General features: G+C 44.7%; 6 protein-coding genes across 8 annotated transcripts; 2 read left to right on the top strand and 4 right to left on the bottom strand.

Moving 5' to 3' along the window:
* Nucleotides 1–25: 25 nt before the first annotated feature.
* On the bottom strand, nucleotides 26–1462 carry LOC9642718 (18S rRNA (guanine-N(7))-methyltransferase RID2). Of its 2 annotated transcripts, XM_002960573.2 has the most exons (9): nucleotides 1323–1462; nucleotides 1196–1268; nucleotides 1059–1142; nucleotides 938–993; nucleotides 834–890; nucleotides 707–756; nucleotides 507–659; nucleotides 306–450; nucleotides 26–255 (listed from the first exon to the last, which is right to left on the bottom strand). In XM_002960573.2, exons 1-9 carry the CDS (start codon nucleotides 1416–1418, stop codon nucleotides 88–90), a joined length of 882 nt encoding a protein of 293 aa, XP_002960619.1. In that variant the 5' UTR covers nucleotides 1419–1462; the 3' UTR covers nucleotides 26–87. The 2 variants fall into 2 exon arrangements, with proteins under 2 accessions (XP_002960619.1, XP_024525437.1); XM_024669669.1 differs by having other exon boundaries at nucleotides 1196–1462.
* LOC112344618 lies at nucleotides 1462–2217 on the top strand. Its single transcript, XM_024669695.1, has 2 exons — nucleotides 1462–1763; nucleotides 1817–2217. The coding sequence occupies exons 1-2, from the start codon at nucleotides 1467–1469 to the stop codon at nucleotides 2069–2071; spliced, it is 552 nt and encodes a 183-aa protein (XP_024525463.1). The 5' UTR covers nucleotides 1462–1466; the 3' UTR covers nucleotides 2072–2217.
* Nucleotides 1803–4850, bottom strand: LOC9642717 (2-C-methyl-D-erythritol 4-phosphate cytidylyltransferase, chloroplastic). Its single transcript, XM_002960572.2, has 18 exons — nucleotides 4614–4850; nucleotides 4499–4546; nucleotides 4352–4432; nucleotides 4192–4293; nucleotides 3974–4135; nucleotides 3832–3907; nucleotides 3469–3767; nucleotides 3350–3420; nucleotides 3224–3286; nucleotides 3106–3161; nucleotides 2971–3050; nucleotides 2836–2918; nucleotides 2696–2773; nucleotides 2571–2639; nucleotides 2455–2523; nucleotides 2361–2407; nucleotides 2212–2302; nucleotides 1803–2154 (listed from the first exon to the last, which is right to left on the bottom strand). The coding sequence occupies exons 7-18, from the start codon at nucleotides 3614–3616 to the stop codon at nucleotides 2098–2100; spliced, it is 912 nt and encodes a 303-aa protein (XP_002960618.2). The 5' UTR covers nucleotides 3617–3767; nucleotides 3832–3907; nucleotides 3974–4135; nucleotides 4192–4293; nucleotides 4352–4432; nucleotides 4499–4546; nucleotides 4614–4850; the 3' UTR covers nucleotides 1803–2097.
* Nucleotides 4851–5652: 802 nt separating this feature from the next.
* Nucleotides 5653–6982, bottom strand: LOC9642715 (heptahelical transmembrane protein 4). Its single transcript, XM_002960569.2, has 2 exons — nucleotides 6632–6982; nucleotides 5653–6563 (listed from the first exon to the last, which is right to left on the bottom strand). The coding sequence occupies exons 1-2, from the start codon at nucleotides 6850–6852 to the stop codon at nucleotides 5858–5860; spliced, it is 927 nt and encodes a 308-aa protein (XP_002960615.2). The 5' UTR covers nucleotides 6853–6982; the 3' UTR covers nucleotides 5653–5857.
* A 5257-nt stretch (nucleotides 6983–12239) lies between these two features.
* Nucleotides 12240–13736, bottom strand: LOC9642714 (DNA-directed RNA polymerases II, IV and V subunit 3). The gene is made up of 4 exons (XM_002960568.2): nucleotides 13408–13736; nucleotides 13173–13331; nucleotides 12873–13110; nucleotides 12240–12813 (listed from the first exon to the last, which is right to left on the bottom strand). Exons 1-4 carry the CDS (start codon nucleotides 13695–13697, stop codon nucleotides 12538–12540), a joined length of 963 nt encoding a protein of 320 aa, XP_002960614.1. The 5' UTR covers nucleotides 13698–13736; the 3' UTR covers nucleotides 12240–12537.
* A 120-nt stretch (nucleotides 13737–13856) lies between these two features.
* Nucleotides 13857–17837, top strand: LOC9632778 (squamosa promoter-binding-like protein 1). 2 transcript variants are annotated; one of them, XM_024670469.1, is made up of 10 exons: nucleotides 13857–14841; nucleotides 14893–15083; nucleotides 15139–15746; nucleotides 15796–15870; nucleotides 15918–16025; nucleotides 16083–16200; nucleotides 16253–16385; nucleotides 16437–16569; nucleotides 16623–17249; nucleotides 17301–17837. In XM_024670469.1, exons 1-10 carry the CDS (start codon nucleotides 14171–14173, stop codon nucleotides 17757–17759), a joined length of 3123 nt encoding a protein of 1040 aa, XP_024526237.1. In that variant the 5' UTR covers nucleotides 13857–14170; the 3' UTR covers nucleotides 17760–17837. The 2 variants fall into 2 exon arrangements, with proteins under 2 accessions (XP_024526237.1, XP_002961268.2); XM_002961222.2 differs by having other exon boundaries at nucleotides 13858–14841; nucleotides 15136–15746.
* Nucleotides 17838–18081: the final 244 nt, after the last annotated feature.

Raw genomic sequence — 18081 nt, 5'->3', positions numbered from 1 at the left:
AATCCACATCAAAGAAGAAGCACGAAAAAAAAAAAACTCTTCCATGCAGAAACTGTGATTTCTTCTTTTTTTGCTAGAACTTCTTTGCTAGAACCGAGCTTTGCGCTTTCTTCCAGTGTATTTGGTGTCTCTGGGAACTTCATGCCCGGCTTTTCGGCGTTGTTCTTTCTTGCGGAGAATCCAATCGCGTCCTTTTTTGTTCTTCTTCTCGAGCTTGCTTCTCTTTGCGGGTCTTTCCCTCCCGGAGAATTTCACCTGGGTGTCACAGACACTTGAAGTTTAGTGTCTATGGTATTTTCGCGTACCGTTCTTGCATTGTCTTCTTCTTCTTCATCATCCTCGTCAATCTCGTTGTCTTCACTTTCGCTTCCTCCGTCCTCGCCCTTGGGTTTTGGAAGTACGCTGGGAGGCCCAGATACCAGACAGAGAAAATACTTCTTCGCGCGAGAGCTGGAGGCATGGAACGTTAAGTTTCTCAAAGTTGAAAGGAAACTTATAGAGCTTACCTGTGAGGATAATCCACCACAAGACCGCCCGAGAAGCCACAGCGCATAGCTGCGGATGTGATCAACTCAAGCTGCGCAGTGTTCTCGGGATAGATCTGGAGCACTGCTCTGGCACCTCTCGCTAGACAATGGAAGAGCGCCGTAAAGAAACATCTAAAACAACGCGAATTACTTGAAAGTTTGAAACACGAAACGCTTACTTCAGCCTCTTCCGCGGATCATTGCACGACTTATCGGCGTTGCACAGCCACTGCTCACCTAGTGAAGATCAGGTCCAACATGGAATAAAAGAGAAAGAAAGAAGGAAAGAGAGAGAGAGGACTCTACCTGGACAGCAGAAATGCTGATCGCTCCATCAAACACTCCTGGCCGTAGTCCTAATCCCTGCAAGCATTCGCAAAGTCAAGAAGAATCGTAAGAAATGAGAGTACCTGTCCTATGTCTCCTAGAAGTAAATCACCGTCCGCTTCCCGTTCTAGAGCAACTTCTGGAAGAAAAAAAGTGAAAAGAATGTCAAAACCAAGAAAATCCTTCTTCTTTGTCCTAGATCACCTAGCATCGATTGTGAAATGTCCATTCCTATCCAGTGATGACCTTTCTCGCTCAAAGTTTCTCCACTCAAGCCCGATCCACAACCTGCTCGAAGAAGAGAATCAATACGAAGAAAACAATGCAAGGAGAGAAAATACCAATGTCAAGAAGAAGCTTTGGTTTGTCATCAGGCAAAGCGAGAAGCTCCATAGCCCTCTCTGTCAGCTTTGCCTTCACAAAATTCACGAATAGCTTAAGTGTATGCTCCCAATACCACGCATTTACCTGGATATGGATGATCCGAGACGACGTCGTGTATTTTCGCGACTCGGATTCATTGTAGAAGAGCTCCGGAGGCGCCTGGCGCTCTGGCCGCGCCATAAACCCTAATTCTTAGTGTCCACAAACCAAGAACCCTAAAATATCAGGATGAAGATGGGGCTACTCCAATTGCCGTCTTCTTTCTCGTATCTTCTCTACAATCCACACCATCGCTCCTCCGCACGATCACCAGCATTTCCATCTGGCATTACTTGCTCGGCAGCGCGGGTGGAGCGAGCGGCGGCCTCGAGAAGGAGAAGATTGGTAGAAATTGGCGCAGTCTCGGACGAGAAATTCCGGACGATTGCCGCGGCGGCGGTGGCCCTCCCGATTGGAATGGCAGCGATGGCGGTCTTTGGAGCGTTTCTACTCCAGCGCCAAATCAGGATGGAAGCATTGCGGGATGTAAGTATCAACTACGAGAAGAAATTGTGCTGACAAGAGTTTCTTTCTTCCAGGGAGAAGAATTTATTAAGCTGGTCGAGGGTGGAATGGACGAAGAGACTGCCAAGAACACAATTCTCAGTAGAATCGAGATCATAGGACCGGACCTCAGGAGCGAGTTTAGACGCAAACGTCCGCAAATTCAAGACAAGATCGAGCAGGAGCAGCAGAAGGACGAGCAAGAGCAAGAACAGGAGCAACAAACCGAGGAGCTCGAGCTGGACACGAAGATTCAAACGCCAGTGACGATGATGCGAGAAGAAAACTAAAATCTGAATGGACTGATTGATCCATCTTAGTTGGCGGATTGGAGGATCCTCTCTGCGACCAGCATGTCGTCTGGTGTAGTTACCTGTAAAACTATCACATTTACTGAAAGAACCACAAAGAGAAGAAAGGAGTGACTTACTTTCAAGTTGGAGTAAGAGCCCTCTGTGATGAACACTGGACGCTTCAAAAACTCCACAATGGAAACATCATCTGTGACCTCCAATCCATCCCTGCATCAAAACCAAGTTCTTCTCACAGCCAACAAAAGAACTGTACGCTCTTGCTCACCTCTCAACAAGTCCGAATCCCTGCCGAAGTAGTGATGGTTCTATAGCCTGCAAGTTAAAGCTAGTAAGTGAGGGAATGTTTCATCGAGTTTTACCTGAGGGGTTTGCATTTCCCACAAGTTCTGTCTGTTCAATGTCTTTTTGACGAAATGATCGCTTCCTGCCTGTGGTCAAATTTACTATCAAACCAGAACGAGTATGATCTGCGTACCTCTTTGATAGTGGCTTTAACACGTACTCCAAGAACAGCAGCTCCATGCACCCAGGCATCTCTCAAAACCTGAAAACCACGCGAACAGTTTGAGTGCTTGAAAGACGAGTAAGCAACGCATACACCCTCTGTATGTCATGGCCCAGGACAAGAGGTCGCGCAGAATCATGGATACAAGCTAGCTTCGAGTCATCACTGATAGCCTGAAACAACCGAGACAACACTAGTTCGATCAGACATGATAAAAGACCCAAGCAAATTTCACCTGGAGTCCGCTGAAAACAGAATCTTGTCTCTCCCTGCCAGGTAGAGCAAATTTTACGACTATCTTGATGTTTTTGCTAGCTTCTGAGAAGTAAACGTCTTGAAAAAATGATCAAACTGGCATAATGTTTGTTACCTTCAAACAGATGCTTGTATGATGGGTCACAAACCACCACGACCTCCTTAACTTCAGGCATGTTAGCAAATGTATAAAAACTGTGGCAAACGCGCTAGCATCAACAAAACGAAGACCAAGTTATTCCGCACCAACCTGTATAGCGCAATAGGCTGTCCTAGAAGACGCAAATATTGTTTTGGCATATCAGCCTGCAAGAATAACAATCGCGATTAGAAATTCACACAAAAGGGTAGAAAGAGTCAGACTATACCCCCATCCGCTTCCCTACGCCACCAGCAAGTAAGATCACAGATACCGAGTGCTCCGGAACCACCTTAAGAATTTGCAAGGAATCAAGCAAATCAGCTTCTAAAGTGCTGGAAATCAAGAAACCAACCTCAGAGTCTTCCTTCACCAAGCTGGATGCACATAGAGCTGCTGCATTGGCCTTTACTAGCAATCTTGGAACTGCAAGGAAGACAAGGGGTTGATCCAAAACTTATGTTCGATGAGAACCTGAGCGTGTCAGCAACACACTTTGCTTCCGAGAACAAGCACCAGCAGCACCACAAGGAGCAGCAGAGGAGAATTCACTCTGATATTGAAGCTTGGATTGCCCACCGCTCGAAAGGGGTACTATGATTCCGGGAGCCACAGCCGCCATAGCCAGAGCAGTGATGAAAACCCGATTGGTCAAAGTTGAGGTTGAGGGTTTGCCCACAGACTGTAGTATAAGAACAACTTCCAGAAAAATGTCGGGGCTGCAGATGCTGCTACTAAGACCATACTTATGTTCGCGCTAGTGTTCAAAACAACTAACAATCAAACGTAGTCATTTCGTCAACAGCCAACAAGAAGTTTTCGTCTTCCATTTCTTACCTTGCAGAGCGACTCCATTGGAGATCAGTACCAACACCTCAATCACCAACGCGATATGCGGGGAGAAGTCCCATATCTGCACGAAGCAAGGAACACATAATCGACATACTCGTCGTGCAAATGCAAAGGAAGGATACCATACCATCATCGCAAAAATGAAAAGCTTGAAGTAGCTTGAAGAAGTGATTGCGGTAAGGATGTCCATTAAACTCGTCGAGCTGGAACGTTTCTTTGTGAAGAGTCTGTGCATGATCCAGATGCCTGTGATATAGCTACTGAAAGTCACTGCTGCTTTGGCCAACATCTATATCATCGTCACGGAATGTAAAGCTCAACTTCTAGATCAAATTGCTAGATCACCTTAGTCGATCGATACGAGATGGCAGCGGCCCTCTCAGTGCTAAAATAGTCGTAGAGACATGCTTCCAAAACAACAAGTAGAAGAACTGCCATCACTACGACCTGCTTTCAAACGACAAAATCAGCTCGCCTCGAGAGAATCGAAGAGCGAAACACTTACTTTCGAACTTAGAGCGTTGCTGTTGAAGAACAAATGCCGGTAAGCCTCTGGCTTGTGCAAGACAATATCAACGAAAACAATCTGGAAAACACGATCCATCATCAAACGCAGAAAGTAGAAGATCATCGATCGGAATGACAAGCTTACAATCGGCTCGCACTCCACATATTCATCAGCGACGCATCCACATTTTGGCTGAAAAACAAAACAGAGACAAGATAAAGAACACGAAGCGATTTCTCGCAGATTATCAAGAACTTACGCATTTCCGGAGGCGTAGATTGCCCGGCGAGTACTGCACAAAGGTGCCGATCACGGGCGATCCACAGTGCACGCAGCGCATCCTCGCGGAGAATCAAAACCCTAGACCCCGCGGCACAAGAGCACAAAATATTTATTTCCATTGCATTTGCAGAGACTCGGGGTAAGAGAAAGAATTGCTATTAACACGAGTAGATAGTAAAACTAGCTGCCAAGAAGATCGGTAAATTCTCCCCGCTAGTAGCCACACAAGCCATAGTCGCAGCGCTTGTTCTTACACACGCGGCCACATTTGCCGCAGTTGCGACTGTCGCGAAGGAGATTGACGCAGCGACCTCTGCAACAGGAATATCCCCAGGGGCATCTATTCCAGCAGCTCCCACAGTAGTTTCTATTGGTGAGAATATCCACGCACTGCCTGTTGCAACACGTAGGCCCGGCGGGATTGTACCTCCCATCCAAGCAAATCGCGGGCTTCCTATCGCAAGTCGCCGGACGTCTTCCACCCCAGAACCACTCGTCCTTGCTTGGACGGGACCATTCCTCCTCTTTGCTAGGTGGCGGAGATGGAGACTTGGTGGTGCTGGCGAGAGAGGACGAGATCAAGGACGAGAGGAGGAGAATCGCGAGGAATCCCATCAGCATTGGCCTCGATCCCGCCATTGGTTCTTCCGGATTGATAGATCCTGCGAGAAACTCGATAGATCCTGCCAGAGAATTGGTAGATCCTGCGAGGAAACGAGAAAGCCTTTGCTGTTTCGATGCATTGCGTGTGGAGTTTATATACACCACACCCGCGGAGACGTCTGGCTTCCGGGGCCACAAAACATGGCATACTTGTAACGAACGATCATGCACGGCGTGCGAGGCCACGATCGCCTTGACAATTTGCAAGGAGACCCCCTGGAAATGATCAAACGGAAAGGTCAAAGGGGTCGCGTACACTGTATTGGAAATCGTGTCCGTGCTATCACAGCTTGCTTGTCCAAATTGGAACCATGGAAAACAATGTTTCAGTACAACATCTCAGTACTTACAACTTTTAGAATGCTCATGTTCTCCATATAATCAAAACATCTCTACATTTTGCAGCTAGCCAAGTTGCTAGATACTAGCAAAAATGCCCTTACAATGCTCAGAAGACATGGTTTTTAAAAACTAGCATCTCAGCATGAGAAAACATAGTTGTTCTAAACTTTCCATCAACCTAAAATCTTCTCAAGCTGAGAGAAGAATTAGGACCAATCACACCATGCCACATCCATTGGAGTGCCTCCACTGGAGATAGAGCAATCCCGCACGGTAGTGAGTGTACGCCCCGGCCACCACCAACACGTGGAAAAGCTGGTGGCTATGGCCGGCGATATCAAACCTCCCGGGCTTCCACCTCTCAGGAACCCTAGTCACGTAAACGAGCGCGCCCATGCCGTAGAACAGCCCCATAAAAAGCTCATAGACGGTGGTCAACACTATGACCGGCTGGTTGCCATGGAGGAAAATCTTGTGGACCACCGGCGCCACGCCCGACACGCCCATGGCCACAAACAGCGCCGCCCTAACGGGGCGGTAGGCGGCCGTCTGGAACACCGGCAGCAGCGATACCAGTATGGCGAGAACGCCCAAGAGCGTTATCACCGCCAGGTAGAGGTTTCTCCACAGCGGCGAGCACATGAACGAGTAGTAGACCGGCGGATAAAAGGAGGTGGAGATGAGCGATGCGATCCCTGCGTAGTCGAGGCGGAGGAGCAAATACGAGGCCCTCTCCGAGTGGCAGCCCAGGAGGTGGGCGACGCTGCTGGAGAAGAGGCAAAACATGGCACCGCCCAGGAATGTGTAGATCGGCCAGCGCGCGGTCGGTGCGTGGAGGAGCTCGGCCACCAGGGTGGGGATTTCCACCGTCAGGATCACGTTGATGGTGAGGAAGACGAAGAGGAGGAATCCCACGCAGTGCCTGGAGCAAGAAAAGGGGTGCCGTCAGTCGCGCGATGGAAAAAGGGGGAAAGGGATCGCGATACTTACGTCCAGAAGTTCAGTGTCTCGTTGTGGATGGAGAACATGCTGAGGATCGTCTGCTTGAGCGGCCAATTCACCCTGTAGTGCTTGAGGATGTACTCGTTGTCGCGGAGATAATCGGGGAGCGCGTGGTAGTCCACCAGATTGTAGGCCTTCTGGAGCAATCGCCGCGCCTTGGATGGGCTCCCGGGGCATTCATCGCGATCGGTGGCAGCCATTGGGGACATCGTCCCTTCGAAACCCTATGCTGCCAAGGGAACCGCTTTCCCCTCTTTTAAAACGCGAAGTGCCCTTTAGGCATATGCCAGGAATGTGCACGGGGATATGCGTTCTTTAATGGTTTATATGCCTTTTGATTCGAACTAAACTATAAAAAGGGTCTAAGGGTTTGTAGAGCAATGGCGTGCGTTCTCGTGAATGGGTTCCCCGAATGGGAAGTTGAAAAGGTGATCGACTCGAGGATCAACGCCTGCAACAAGCGAGAGTATAGGGTGCTTTGGAGGGATTGGCCAGTGGAAACGGCGTCCTGGGAGGTGGCCGAGAATTTGGAGAACGCGCCGTTGAAGGTCAAGGAGTACTGGGTGAGCGCACCATTCAGGTACAGGTGAGGCAAGATTTTTGATGTTGATCGCGAGTCTTTGGCAACTCCAGCGATAGTGCGAAGGGAACGAGAGATTGTGCGGCAGAAGGGATGAAGAGCCGAGCCCAGGAACTCCAAGCCGCTGCGACTTCTCCACGCAAGAGAAGAAGGCTGGTCCCTTTGGCGCAGAAGCAGGCAATGGCTTCGTCCTCGTAGGAACAAAACGTTCTAAATTCCAGGAACGTTTTAAATTTCAAGAACAAACTGTTGTAAGCGTAGCTTATTTAGGATTAGAGCTACAGAAAAAATCCGGTTCAATTCCCACAAGCAGACGCTCACTTAGAACTATAAATTTTTTAGGAATTATTATTTTAAACATAATATCAGTCTTCAGAGTAAGTTTAATATTGAAAGCAAAAAGAAACTAGCTAAAAGCATATTTAAAATATTTTATAATTTCTATTAATAAATTTTTATCTGGATGTTTAATTTTCCTGAAGCTAATGTATTATGGGGTGGAACTTAAAAAATATAGCAATATTTAACTAATATATTAATGTTCTAGAGATATAATTTATAGAAGGCTGCTTTTGTTGATATAAAAACATTTCTTAATCAAGTATCAATTTTTCATCTGGTCATTTATTCTGAAAAATATAATTTGATTTTTAAAAAATTAACTGAAGTGTGAGCCAACTGCTAGATCCTTAAGATGCTTGGAAAATATGTTCACCATCCCATCCATTTACTGTTCACAAAAAGGGATGTTCAAGAAAGAACATGTTACAAATAAAAAGAATAAAATGCATTTAGTGAATCAGTCACAAAATGGAAAATGGAAAAGTGCCCAATACACAATAAGACCACCCAAAAGGAGTACAAGATAATCTTTTTTGTGCTAAGTTTTGACAAGATTGAAACTTCTTCCTCACTAATACCTCTTTGGAACAATCACCTAGTATTTTGTCATCATGATCATGAGCAACACATACTCTAAATTTTGTGGCACTTCCCAAAATATGGTATTAGCTGGAGGAAAAGCTTTTGATCATATCAAGCCACACATAAACAAGAATGCTAAAGCTTATTACTTTGGCACACAATGTCTTTGTTCTAGTTTGAGCTCTAAAAAAAGGGATATTTCCAGAAAGTACTACATTTTCACATCAGAAGTATTAAAAGTAAATGCATTTTAGTGAGTATGGGAAGTGTGAATGGTGCTTCACATACAATCAACTTGGTATAAATGTTGAAGCCAATTGACAAGAGACTTGGAATAAACACATGCTATTATTAACGACTCTACCAGGAATGGGAAGTAGTAGAGGTCGTTATGTACTGGTTTTAGCTGTTAATGCACAATAACAGTATTCAATGTGTTAAGTTGACAATAGCAAGGTAGACTTGAGCAATGCAAATAATTATCACAGGCATCATATAGTTTATAAGATGCATTCCAAGGCCCCAAAGGTTCATATGTCATGAAACTTGCTAGTTTTGCAACTAAAGCCTTTCAGATTCAGGATCTTTATTTTTAAATTAAAGACTAATAAAGTTGAAATTGAAATATGATATGAAAAGAATAAAAAGATTAGTTTTCCATTTGACAATTCTTCTCTCCATTGATTGGGGCAAAAACTTGATGCCCTTCTGGCCCTTTTTTGAGCCATTTTACCTTGCAAAAATGGGTGTTTTTTTCAAAATACCCTTTAAATATTGGGTAGAAATTACCAAAAAAAACATTCAAGGTAGCCCTTGTTCTTCAAAGAGTAAAACATTCTTTTAAAATATTCTTTCCCTGTTTTAATGAATAATGAATATTCCAAATTACTCTTAATGACATTTTCTCTCAATCAATTGGAATTTAAATTGCATGCCATTATTATCTTGTTTAAAGTATAGTTTTACAAAGAAGAAATAAAGGGGCAACAAGAGTCATCATCTAGTTTTAGAAGGTATGCATATTATACATTTAATGTTTTCTCTTTTCATGCATTTAATTTATAAATTTTAGGAAAAAGTGTGGCCTATTGTTGAATTGGCTTAAAAAAGCCTAAACAACCTTGGAAGAAGAAGTAATTGAAGCATTAATATAAGAAACACAAAAAGAAAAAGATCATATATCAAAGAAGTAATAACCACTTTGAAAATTCTCAACCAATTGATTAGGTTTTTATTAAGATTGGCAATAAAGGTATAATATATTTAAACTTTTTCTGTTCTCAATTCTTTTACATAGGGGTTTACAAATTTTTTATGCTTGGTGTATCTAAATTAGGAAAATAAATGTCTTTAATGGAGTGGAATTTACTACTATTCAATTAAAGGTTTGAAGGGTCATGATAATTTTAGTAGTCATGTAGTTGTAAAAAGGGATAGAGATTACAAATGAAGACTTGAAAAGGATAAATAAGGGAGAATAGAGGAATTAGTAGGTAATTTGGTTTCACAGAAGGAAAGGAAAATTATATTAAGTTATGAAAATGAGTTATACTTCTATTGTTCTAAATATACCATTATATAAATTTGAGAGGCTTTGTTAGAGCTACAAGAAAACTGATACTTTATATTTCTGAAGTGGTGTAAATATAGTTTTTATATGAATCCAATTTCAAAAAGGGAAATAGTTTGACCATTATAACATCAAATCTTTAGGGTTCAAGTTCTTGCAATAAAAAATGCTATTAAAGAGGATTTTTTTTTAAAGTTGCAAGGAAGCCCTATTTTTAACTTGATAAATTGTCATATAGACTGCTTAAAACTGCCATGTGGACTAGCCCAGAAGAGTATAAATAATCAATTTAAACGACACCTAATTCTTTATACAAGTTATCTCATAGACAAAGGAAGGGGTGTTCCAATTGTAAGGTTCATTCAATTGTTACCTTTTTACGATAGTACAGCTAAATCAGTCTATAATAACATAATTCAAGTAGTAGAGAGGTTAAATCTAGACTTGAACAAACTTGTAGTTTTGACAATAGATGGATGTAGCACTATGCTAGGGTCTATTATAAGAGAGAAGTTGTTTGAAAGGTATGATCATAAGCCATTAACTTTGTTACAAATTCATAAGGTGCAATAGTTGTCATAAGGGCAAATTATGAAACAGTTTATAAAAGTTTTGTTAGTGATTTTCTAGCTTTGGCAATTTAAATTGCCCAAATGGTATGACACTTTGAGAATCTTTCAAATATACTTGTAACCTTTTTTTATTATAACTATTTTTTAATAATTTTTTTATATATTTATTATAGGTATAGTTTCTTACTCATTTCCTAGCTAACATATTCACAGAGTTGAATAAATTCAATCTAACGTTCCAACATGAGAGGACATCATTAGTGATGATCAGTAATTTTTTAGATTTAACAATCCAAAAAATTTCGAAGAGGTATTTGTTAAATTGCTGGACAAATTCAACTTTATTATCTAGTTCTTTATCTGCTGTTAAATCTAGAAAGCTAAAGTACTAGGTAAATGGATATATTATTTCTCATGTTTTAAATATAAGGAAATCTTTTGTAAAGCTAGAGTTTTGGATTTGAATGCAATATTAGATATATGAAGAGAATCACTTAAAGGTTGAAAAAGTATTGAAAAGTAGTACATTTAAGAAGTGGTTAATGGTTTTAACTGATGTTTTGAAAATTTCTCATTCTTCAATAGTCTGAAGATTTTTCATCCTTGTTCAATTTTAGATGATTTAATAGAGAGGAGAAAATAAATTCGATTTCAACTAGAAAATCTTTTCAACAAAATCAATTATAATCAAATTATCATTGATATATAAGTTATGTAAAAGTTAAATGATTTTATTAAAATGCTGAAATCAGCTGAAGGAAAAACTTTGAATAATATTTGACATGATTATAGATATAAGGAGCTTTGGTAGAGTATATTTCAAAAAAAAAAAAAATGTTTAAATTCAATTTTCACGTTTGCATTCTCAGATTTTATGAGGCTATAGCAACTTTGTATGACAATTTTAGTTAATATTATTTCATGCGAAAGAAGATTTTCTAAACAAAATGATATAAAGAATGAAATTAAAAATGGACTTACTTTAGAGATATTGAAGGTGTTAATAATGATATTCACGAATGTTTTTAATCAAGATGGTATGGATTGGTGTAAAATATTCCAGATTTAGAATGCAAAAAAAGAAAGAAAAAAATCCATATAATTAACCTTTCAATATATATTTTTGCTTTTCTTATCAATTTTTTTTTAAAAAATTAACCTCAATATTTGGTCTCTCTCCCTCAAATTGCATTTGTGTTTTGCTTGTGCATCCAAGATTTTGGTATCAAAAATCAATTCAAGGAATTGCTCTAGTTCCTTCTCTCTTCATTCCAAGGTGGCGAACTTGGTAAGCAGTTAGCTTTGGAGCAACCTCAGCATCACCACAATTAGAGTATCATCACAATCAGGCAGATCTCGTCAAGAGGAGCTTGTGGATCTTTGCGTGGTCAGTTTCGACTTCTGCTGTAAACTCAGGCTTGTCCACGCCCTGGATGCGATCTTGTCTGAGTTGAAGCAAGATTCTTCCAGCAAGAAATTAAAGGAAAATATCTCAATCAATCGTACATCTTGTGAAAGGCTACCAGAAAGTACCGCATTTCCTCCCGACCGAAGGTCCTTGCCACGGCAAGATTGCAGGTAGAGATGGGATTTACTTTGAAGAATCAGTAGAGACACCACTCCTGGTCTTTGAGCGGCGAAAACGGCAGCAGATTTGTTCTTCTAAGAGCTGACGCTTCGTTCGTGGATTTGACAGGGGAGGTATGGAGTGCGTTTTGGTGAATGGGGTTGCTGCTTGACGCACGGATTAACGCTGCAAAACAGAACAACTGGCCAGCCGAATGTGCTTCCTACGTATAGCTCGAGTAGCAGACAGCAAAAGTGAATGTGACAACTAGCTCGAGCGACAGCGCTTTCGCTCTTTTTTTTTCTTCTTTTTTTTCTCATTCTCACTCCCACCACGTCGTTGCAGGTAGCGATAATCCAGTGTCTAAAACCAAATGTAATGTCTTACTTGGCTAAGCAACCAACGTGATCTAGAGAAATAGATTCGTGCTGAGACTCCGGAGAAAAAGCTTAGAGCAACATGCTCCGGAACTAGAGAAAAAGCTTCAGACACAGTCGTGTTCTCAGCAGCTGGAGTATCTCGTTTCTTTTTGTTTCGCGATCTCTGCATGTCTCCCATAGGAATGTGCCCAGCAATTGTCTCTCTTTTCAAACTGCAAAGAAAGGAGCATACTTCCTAGCTACCAGTAAACCACTAGAAAATCTCTACCTCAGAAAATTTACAAACCTATCGAGCTCAACTTTAGAAGCCGCCACGCATGTGTGCTCCAAGATCTCCAAATTGCTCGTCTGCCTCGTCGCTTCCAAAGTTGAGCTTGACCGCATCGAGCTTGCTGCGGAGGATCTCAATGGCATTCAGGAACATTTGAGCAGCCTTGATCGCTCCGGTGGATTCCACTGTGAAGATGAAGCTGTCCTCCTTGCCATAGATCTCCACAAGGCCAGGCTTTCCCATGGCTTCGGCTTTCTTGATCACTTCGTCATCATAAGTGTATGCCTCTGGGTCGATCACTTCCACCTATGGAACAAAGCTTTGAGCTTTAGTTTCTTATCAAACTCTAAGCTCGACTGGCTGACCTGCTGCGTCTCTGGATTGATCTCAAAGACTTTGGTTGGGCTGCTATCGACCCATTCTCTTTTCTCCTCCACGCTCAGCGTCTCCATGAGATTCTCATTGATGTGGATGTCAGGCTCATACTGAAACGTCACGGTTGCCGCTGGCGACCATTTGGCGTGATCTTTGGCAATGCCTTTCCTGGCAATGGCACGAAGCTTGAGCTCCTGTCCTTTCCGGAGTTTTACAATGAGAATGCCCCTGAGGTGCAAAGCAGCAAAGTCAGTGAAAAAGCATGAAAAGGAAAGAGAATCGCAACCAACTTTTTCTGGTTGAAGTTTTCGATGTCCGGGTCGTGTCCAATCGAGTCCACTGGCACAACTTGTGAATCCGAGCTTTGAAGATCATGGCTGGTAACATCCAGCGTTTCCTCGGATGTGCATTTCACGGACAGCGTGAACTCGATCGAGCAGTAGTCACACCTGCAAAAAAATAAAAAATGGTTAGAGCCATGTGTGATGATAGCAAAAAAAATGGAAGAGAAAGGCTTAGCTATACCTTCCATCGCCGTCGCATTCGTCGCAGTCCCGCGAGTAGCGCATCTCCATGGCCTTGTCGCTGGTGAGAGGAATCAAACCTAGACGATGCGCGATGAACTCGTCATTGAGGACCGACGAGTTCGCCTCAATCTCCACCAGGTCGATCGCCAGGGTCGGAACCTCGGCAATGATCACACGGCGCAGCGCATTAGCAATGCTGGCGTCGGTATCGCGCAGCTCGAACTTGAGGAAATCATCCTTGAGGTCGCGAATCCGGACGGTGGGGAAGCGCTGATACGAAGCCTCCATCACCGCGCCCGGAGGAACCCTAAAAAATGGTCTGCAGGGTTTTAGGTTAGAACGTTTTTTTTTTCTTTTACCGTGCAGTACCAACGAGGCCCACCAATAGCGTGTTAGTCCGCTTTGTTGCTGCTACCTCTGGCAGACTTGACAGCCTCTCTCGTACCACCATGGCTGTTTCGCGCTAGGTTTAGGTCTCTCCATTCCTCCACTTGCTTTGCTGGATCGACGAGCGGCGGAGCGCGGCGCCAAGCGCTAGATCTCGCGGCCAACAGGTAGTGTTCTTGACAGATTCCACCGGCGCGGCGGCCGGGATCGAGAATGCGCTGCCATAGCCCGCGGATACTCCCGTAATTTTGCCGCGGCGAGCTCCCGCTAGGCTTGGAGTTGGGGTTTCTTCCGTCCTTGTCGGTCGTCGGTGGGGGATCGATGAGCTTGGGGGCGAGAATTTGAGCTTGGATTGAGGCGAATTGGGCGTGGCCATGGAGAGCGAGCCCGGCGTGACTTTGGGGACGAGCTACTACCAGCACCAGTTCTTTCCAGGGGGGGATCTTAGCCTCGCGCCCGACCCGGGTGAGGTGAAATGGGGGCGCTATGTGGAGACTCGGGGGCCTGAGAGGAATGACTGGGATGTCAAGGCCTGGAATTGGGACAGCCTGCTCTTCCTGGCACAGCCCTCGTCGGCAGACAAAGCTGGTTCCAACACGCAACTTGACCACCACCACCACCATGCTGCTACTCCTGCCACTGGGCTCAGCTTAAAGCGCGATCAGGAATGGCTGGCCTCGTCGCCAATGAATGCGACCAAGACAATCGTATTGGATGCATCATCCACTGACGAGGACGATGCCGAGTGCCTGACGCTCAAGTTGGGTGGTCGTACGTACTCGTCTACGGACGAGTCCGCTAGGAATGGGAAACGGCAGAGGTCGACGTCTCCTGGTTCTAGCTGCCAGCAGCCACAGCAGCCACAGCAGCAACAGCAACAATCGCAGCAGCAGCAGTATCCAATGTGTCAAGTTGACGATTGCAAGGCGGACTTGAGCAATGCGAAGGACTATCACAGGCGCCATAAAGTCTGCGAGATGCATTCCAAGGCCGCGAAGGCTCTCGTGTCACGAAACATGCAGCGGTTCTGCCAGCAATGTAGCCGGTAAACTTGTTTCTATTGATGGATTTTCGGATTGAAAGTGTTGCCTTTCAGATTTCATCCACTTCAGGAGTTTGATGAAGGAAAAAGGAGCTGCCGACGGAGACTTGCCGGGCACAACAGGCGGAGGAGGAAGACACAGCCTGATGCCGCAGCAGCTCAAGCTTTCCTGCTGTCAGAAGACGATGTAGCTGGCAAAAGTGCCGGGCTGCTGAAGCTGCTGCAAGTTCTATCACAACTACAAGGTACACAAGATTTTGATGGGAATCTTGATGTTAATCTGTTAGTTGCCTGCAGCAGCCAGCGCTCTTGAAAAAGCAAACGCTGTCCAGGAGCGTGATCTGGCCCTCGAGTATCTCAGAAGAGCCGTGTCCGTGTCAACTGCCCTGGGGGACTGTAGCAAGGAAGGCAATGGCTTCGGCCAAAAGCCTGAAGTGAAGTCACCGTACGATGCTCAGGTTCTCTCGGCCCTACCGGGCTTACCTTTGCTGGATGCGTTCTCCGTCTTGCTCCAGAACAACTTGAAAGCTCAGGCAAAGGAACTACCAGCGCCAGTGGTGTCTCAACCTCTGCAAAACGGAACCGACTACTTGCCAAGAGGAAGTCATGCTCCGCCACCACCAACGTCAAGGCCGGCACATTCCGTAATTGAGGTCGATGGTCCGTCAGGACATAAACCTTTTCCTTTCCAATCGCCCGTGGCTGCTGCTGTCAATAAGGCTGCTGTTGCTCCCGACTCGAGAGACGCAGTCAGGCCATCACTGCTTGGACTTCTGGGAGCACGCGATAGACCTCCCAGTCCTGCCGTACCTCCAACATCGTTTATTCAGGCTGGACATTCTCAACAGTCAAGTGAATCCCAATCGGGCTCCGAGCAATCGCCTGATAGTTCCTACGCTGATTGGCAGGTAACGAAGAGTTTATTTCTTAGAAGGATTTTAACGCGACTTCTTACAGGAGCGAACGGGAAGGATATCTTTTAAGCTGTTTGACAGGAATCCTGGTGATTTTCCGCAGCTCTTACGAGCACAGGTAAGGAGACAGGCTATTGATTCTAATCCAGTTTTCGCTTTGGCTAGATTCTTGAATGGCTCTCACATGTTCCCTCCGACATGGAAAGCTACATTCGACCTGGCTGCGTTGTACTGGCTATCTTTTTATCTATGCCAAATTCTGCATGGCAAAAGGTGTGCTGTCTTTGTTTTTTGGATCTTATTTCTATTGTCATTTTGTGCTCAACTCAGCTCTGCAATGACCTACTTGGGAATCTTAAGCGGCTAATTGATTCGTCTCCTACCGACTTTTGGAACAAAGGCCGGATACTTGTGCAAGTTTGCGATCAATCTGCATATGTAGTCGATGGTATGCGTTCTGCTTTTGTGTCTTCTTAACCTGTTCTTTATATTTTACGTAGGGAAGGTGCAAGCTGTCAGCCTAAAATCAAGAGATTTTCCCGAAATTTTGGCTGTTAGACCTCTTGCAGCTGTAAGAAACGAGGAAACAAGATTTTTGGTGCACGGTGTTGACCTCGCTGGTGCAGATACGAGGTAAAAGATCATACGTCTTTTGGGATGTTAACAGAGTATTTTCTGTTGTAGAATTTACTGTGCGTTCCATGATGAATATAATCTTCAATCATGGAGCGAAATTGACGCAAACGAAGAGGATGCTGAAGGCAGTTTGTGTTTCACACACACTCCGTGCGAGTCTATCGGCCGGTGCTTCATTGAGGTACAAACGTATGACAAATGGTAATCCATCGTTTGACATGATGGGCTTTCCAGGTGGAGCGCAATGGCGGCAGCAGCTTTGCACCCGTTTTGGTTGCAGACAATGCAATTTGTGACGAAGTGCGAAGCTTGGAAGAGGATATAGAGATTGCTTCGTCAAGAGCAGGGGCCATGGCAGACAGTTGTGCGTTCCCAGAGGAGTACTCTGTGGCTTTCGTTGATCTGGTGGAGCTGGCTGTAGAACACGAGACGTCCAGGTTCTTGCATGAACTGGGATGGGTGTTCCAGAAGCAACACTGGCAGTTGATGAAGAAACAAGATCATTGCGATCTCCGCAGCTCAACGATGAAGTGGCTGCTGATGTTCGCGGTGGAGCGCGAGTGGTGTGCAGTGGTGAAGGCACTCCTGGACACGCTCTACAGCTTCCAGAGCACCGGGAAGGTGGAGGACGTTGCGGACGTATTAGAAAGTGTCAACCTTCTCCACAGGGCAACAAGCCGGAACAGCATCACTATGGTAGAGTTCCTCTTGACGTATCAAAGCCCGGTGGCGAAGAGAAAAGAGAGCTACGTATTCTCGGCCGCTACGGCTGGGCCTGCGGGACTGACGGCTTTGCACGTCGCAGCGTGCATGATAGGAGCGGATCGAGTCGTTTCCGCCTTGACGAGTGACGCTTCACAGGTAACTTGGTCTTCTTTTTCTTTCCATGACTTTGTGTTTTTCGTTCCTTAGGTTGGCTTGCAATCTTGGAACTCCGCTCGAGACATTAACGGCCAGTCTCCATTCGACTGTGCACTGTCTCACGGGAACTTCACGTACATTCAGCTGGTATGGAGCAAGATCGCGGCGTCCAGAGGCAAGTCTATTCCATCTCAAGCCACTAACTGGATCCAAAACGCGTTGAGCATCGAGCTGCCGCCATGGCCGTCGTCGTCGACTCAAACTCCAGGAGGATCCAAGGTGCTGCTTCCAGCTTCTTGCGGGAGCGAATGCGTCGCAGCAGCAGCTGGGCAGCATCCTGTCCGGCAAAACTTTGCGGGCATTCGGGGTCCCATGTACAGGCCCTTCATCCTGTCCATGGTGGCGATAGCGGCGGTGTGCGTGTGCGTGTGCCTGCTGCTCAAGAGCCCCGTGGAAGTGCGCTTCATCTCGCCTTTCACATGGGAGTCCGTCCAGTTTGGCCCCAAATAATAATGTGGTTGTTTGTAATATAAAAATCTAAATCCAATCTAAAATAAATCAACAGTTTAGCATATACAATTTACCCAACCGGGCAGTTTGAGATATATAGGTTTGTTGTAAGAAGCATGGGATTCACCTCATTCACTCTGGTCCTTAGTACCATCTATAGTATAAATATAAATTAAAGTCCCATTTGTATTGTATCTGGAAGTAAGAGGCATGACTGTGGTGTTCTGAAGTTTAGGATGCAACAAAATTCACAGTGAGCCAATTTATACTTGTTGTAGACCATTTAAGTTGATGATAAGTAGTGTATGAAGCAATGTAGATA

The sequence above is a fragment of the Selaginella moellendorffii genome, unplaced genomic scaffold, assembly GCF_000143415.4.
Source record: "Selaginella moellendorffii unplaced genomic scaffold, v1.0 SELMOscaffold_0, whole genome shotgun sequence".
Taxonomy (NCBI): domain Eukaryota; kingdom Viridiplantae; phylum Streptophyta; class Lycopodiopsida; order Selaginellales; family Selaginellaceae; genus Selaginella; species Selaginella moellendorffii.
Note: the sequence above shows the minus strand (reverse complement) of the source record. Positions and strands in the feature narration are given on the sequence as shown.

Bases quoted from the DNA above. Each gene is read 5' to 3' on its own strand.
- LOC9642718 (XM_024669669.1), bottom strand. From the start codon at position 1,418: ATGGCGCGGCCAGAGCGCCAGGCGCCTCCGGAGCTCTTCTACAATGAA. The intron at 994-1,058 runs GTGATCTAGGAC...TTTTTCTTCCAG, and splicing joins CATTTCACAATCGATGCTAG to AAGTTGCTCTAGAACGGGAA. The intron at 256-305 runs GTACGCGAAAAT...TGTGACACCCAG, and splicing joins AAGAAGACAATGCAAGAACG to GTGAAATTCTCCGGGAGGGA.
- LOC9632778 (XM_002961222.2), top strand. From the start codon at position 14,171: ATGGAGAGCGAGCCCGGCGTGACTTTGGGGACGAGCTACTACCAGCAC. The intron at 16,386-16,436 runs GTAAAAGATCAT...TTTCTGTTGTAG, and splicing joins CTCGCTGGTGCAGATACGAG to AATTTACTGTGCGTTCCATG. The intron at 16,570-16,622 runs GTACAAACGTAT...TGGGCTTTCCAG, and splicing joins TCGGCCGGTGCTTCATTGAG to GTGGAGCGCAATGGCGGCAG.
- LOC9642715 (XM_002960569.2), bottom strand. From the start codon at position 6,852: ATGTCCCCAATGGCTGCCACCGATCGCGATGAATGCCCCGGGAGCCCA. The intron at 6,564-6,631 runs GTAAGTATCGCG...TTCTTGCTCCAG, and splicing joins GAGACACTGAACTTCTGGAC to GCACTGCGTGGGATTCCTCC.
- LOC9642714 (XM_002960568.2), bottom strand. From the start codon at position 13,697: ATGGAGGCTTCGTATCAGCGCTTCCCCACCGTCCGGATTCGCGACCTC. The intron at 13,332-13,407 runs GTATAGCTAAGC...ATTTTTTTGCAG, and splicing joins GAATGCGACGGCGATGGAAG to GTGTGACTACTGCTCGATCG. The intron at 13,111-13,172 runs GTTGGTTGCGAT...TTTGCACCTCAG, and splicing joins GAAAACTTCAACCAGAAAAA to GGGCATTCTCATTGTAAAAC.
- LOC9642717 (XM_002960572.2), bottom strand. From the start codon at position 3,616: ATGGCGGCTGTGGCTCCCGGAATCATAGTACCCCTTTCGAGCGGTGGG. The intron at 2,919-2,970 runs GTAACAAACATT...TTTACTTCTCAG, and splicing joins ATACAAGCATCTGTTTGAAG to AAGCTAGCAAAAACATCAAG. The intron at 2,408-2,454 runs GTAAAACTCGAT...TTTAACTTGCAG, and splicing joins GGGAAATGCAAACCCCTCAG to GCTATAGAACCATCACTACT.
- LOC112344618 (XM_024669695.1), top strand. From the start codon at position 1,467: ATGAAGATGGGGCTACTCCAATTGCCGTCTTCTTTCTCGTATCTTCTC. The intron at 1,764-1,816 runs GTAAGTATCAAC...TCTTTCTTCCAG, and splicing joins GGATGGAAGCATTGCGGGAT to GGAGAAGAATTTATTAAGCT.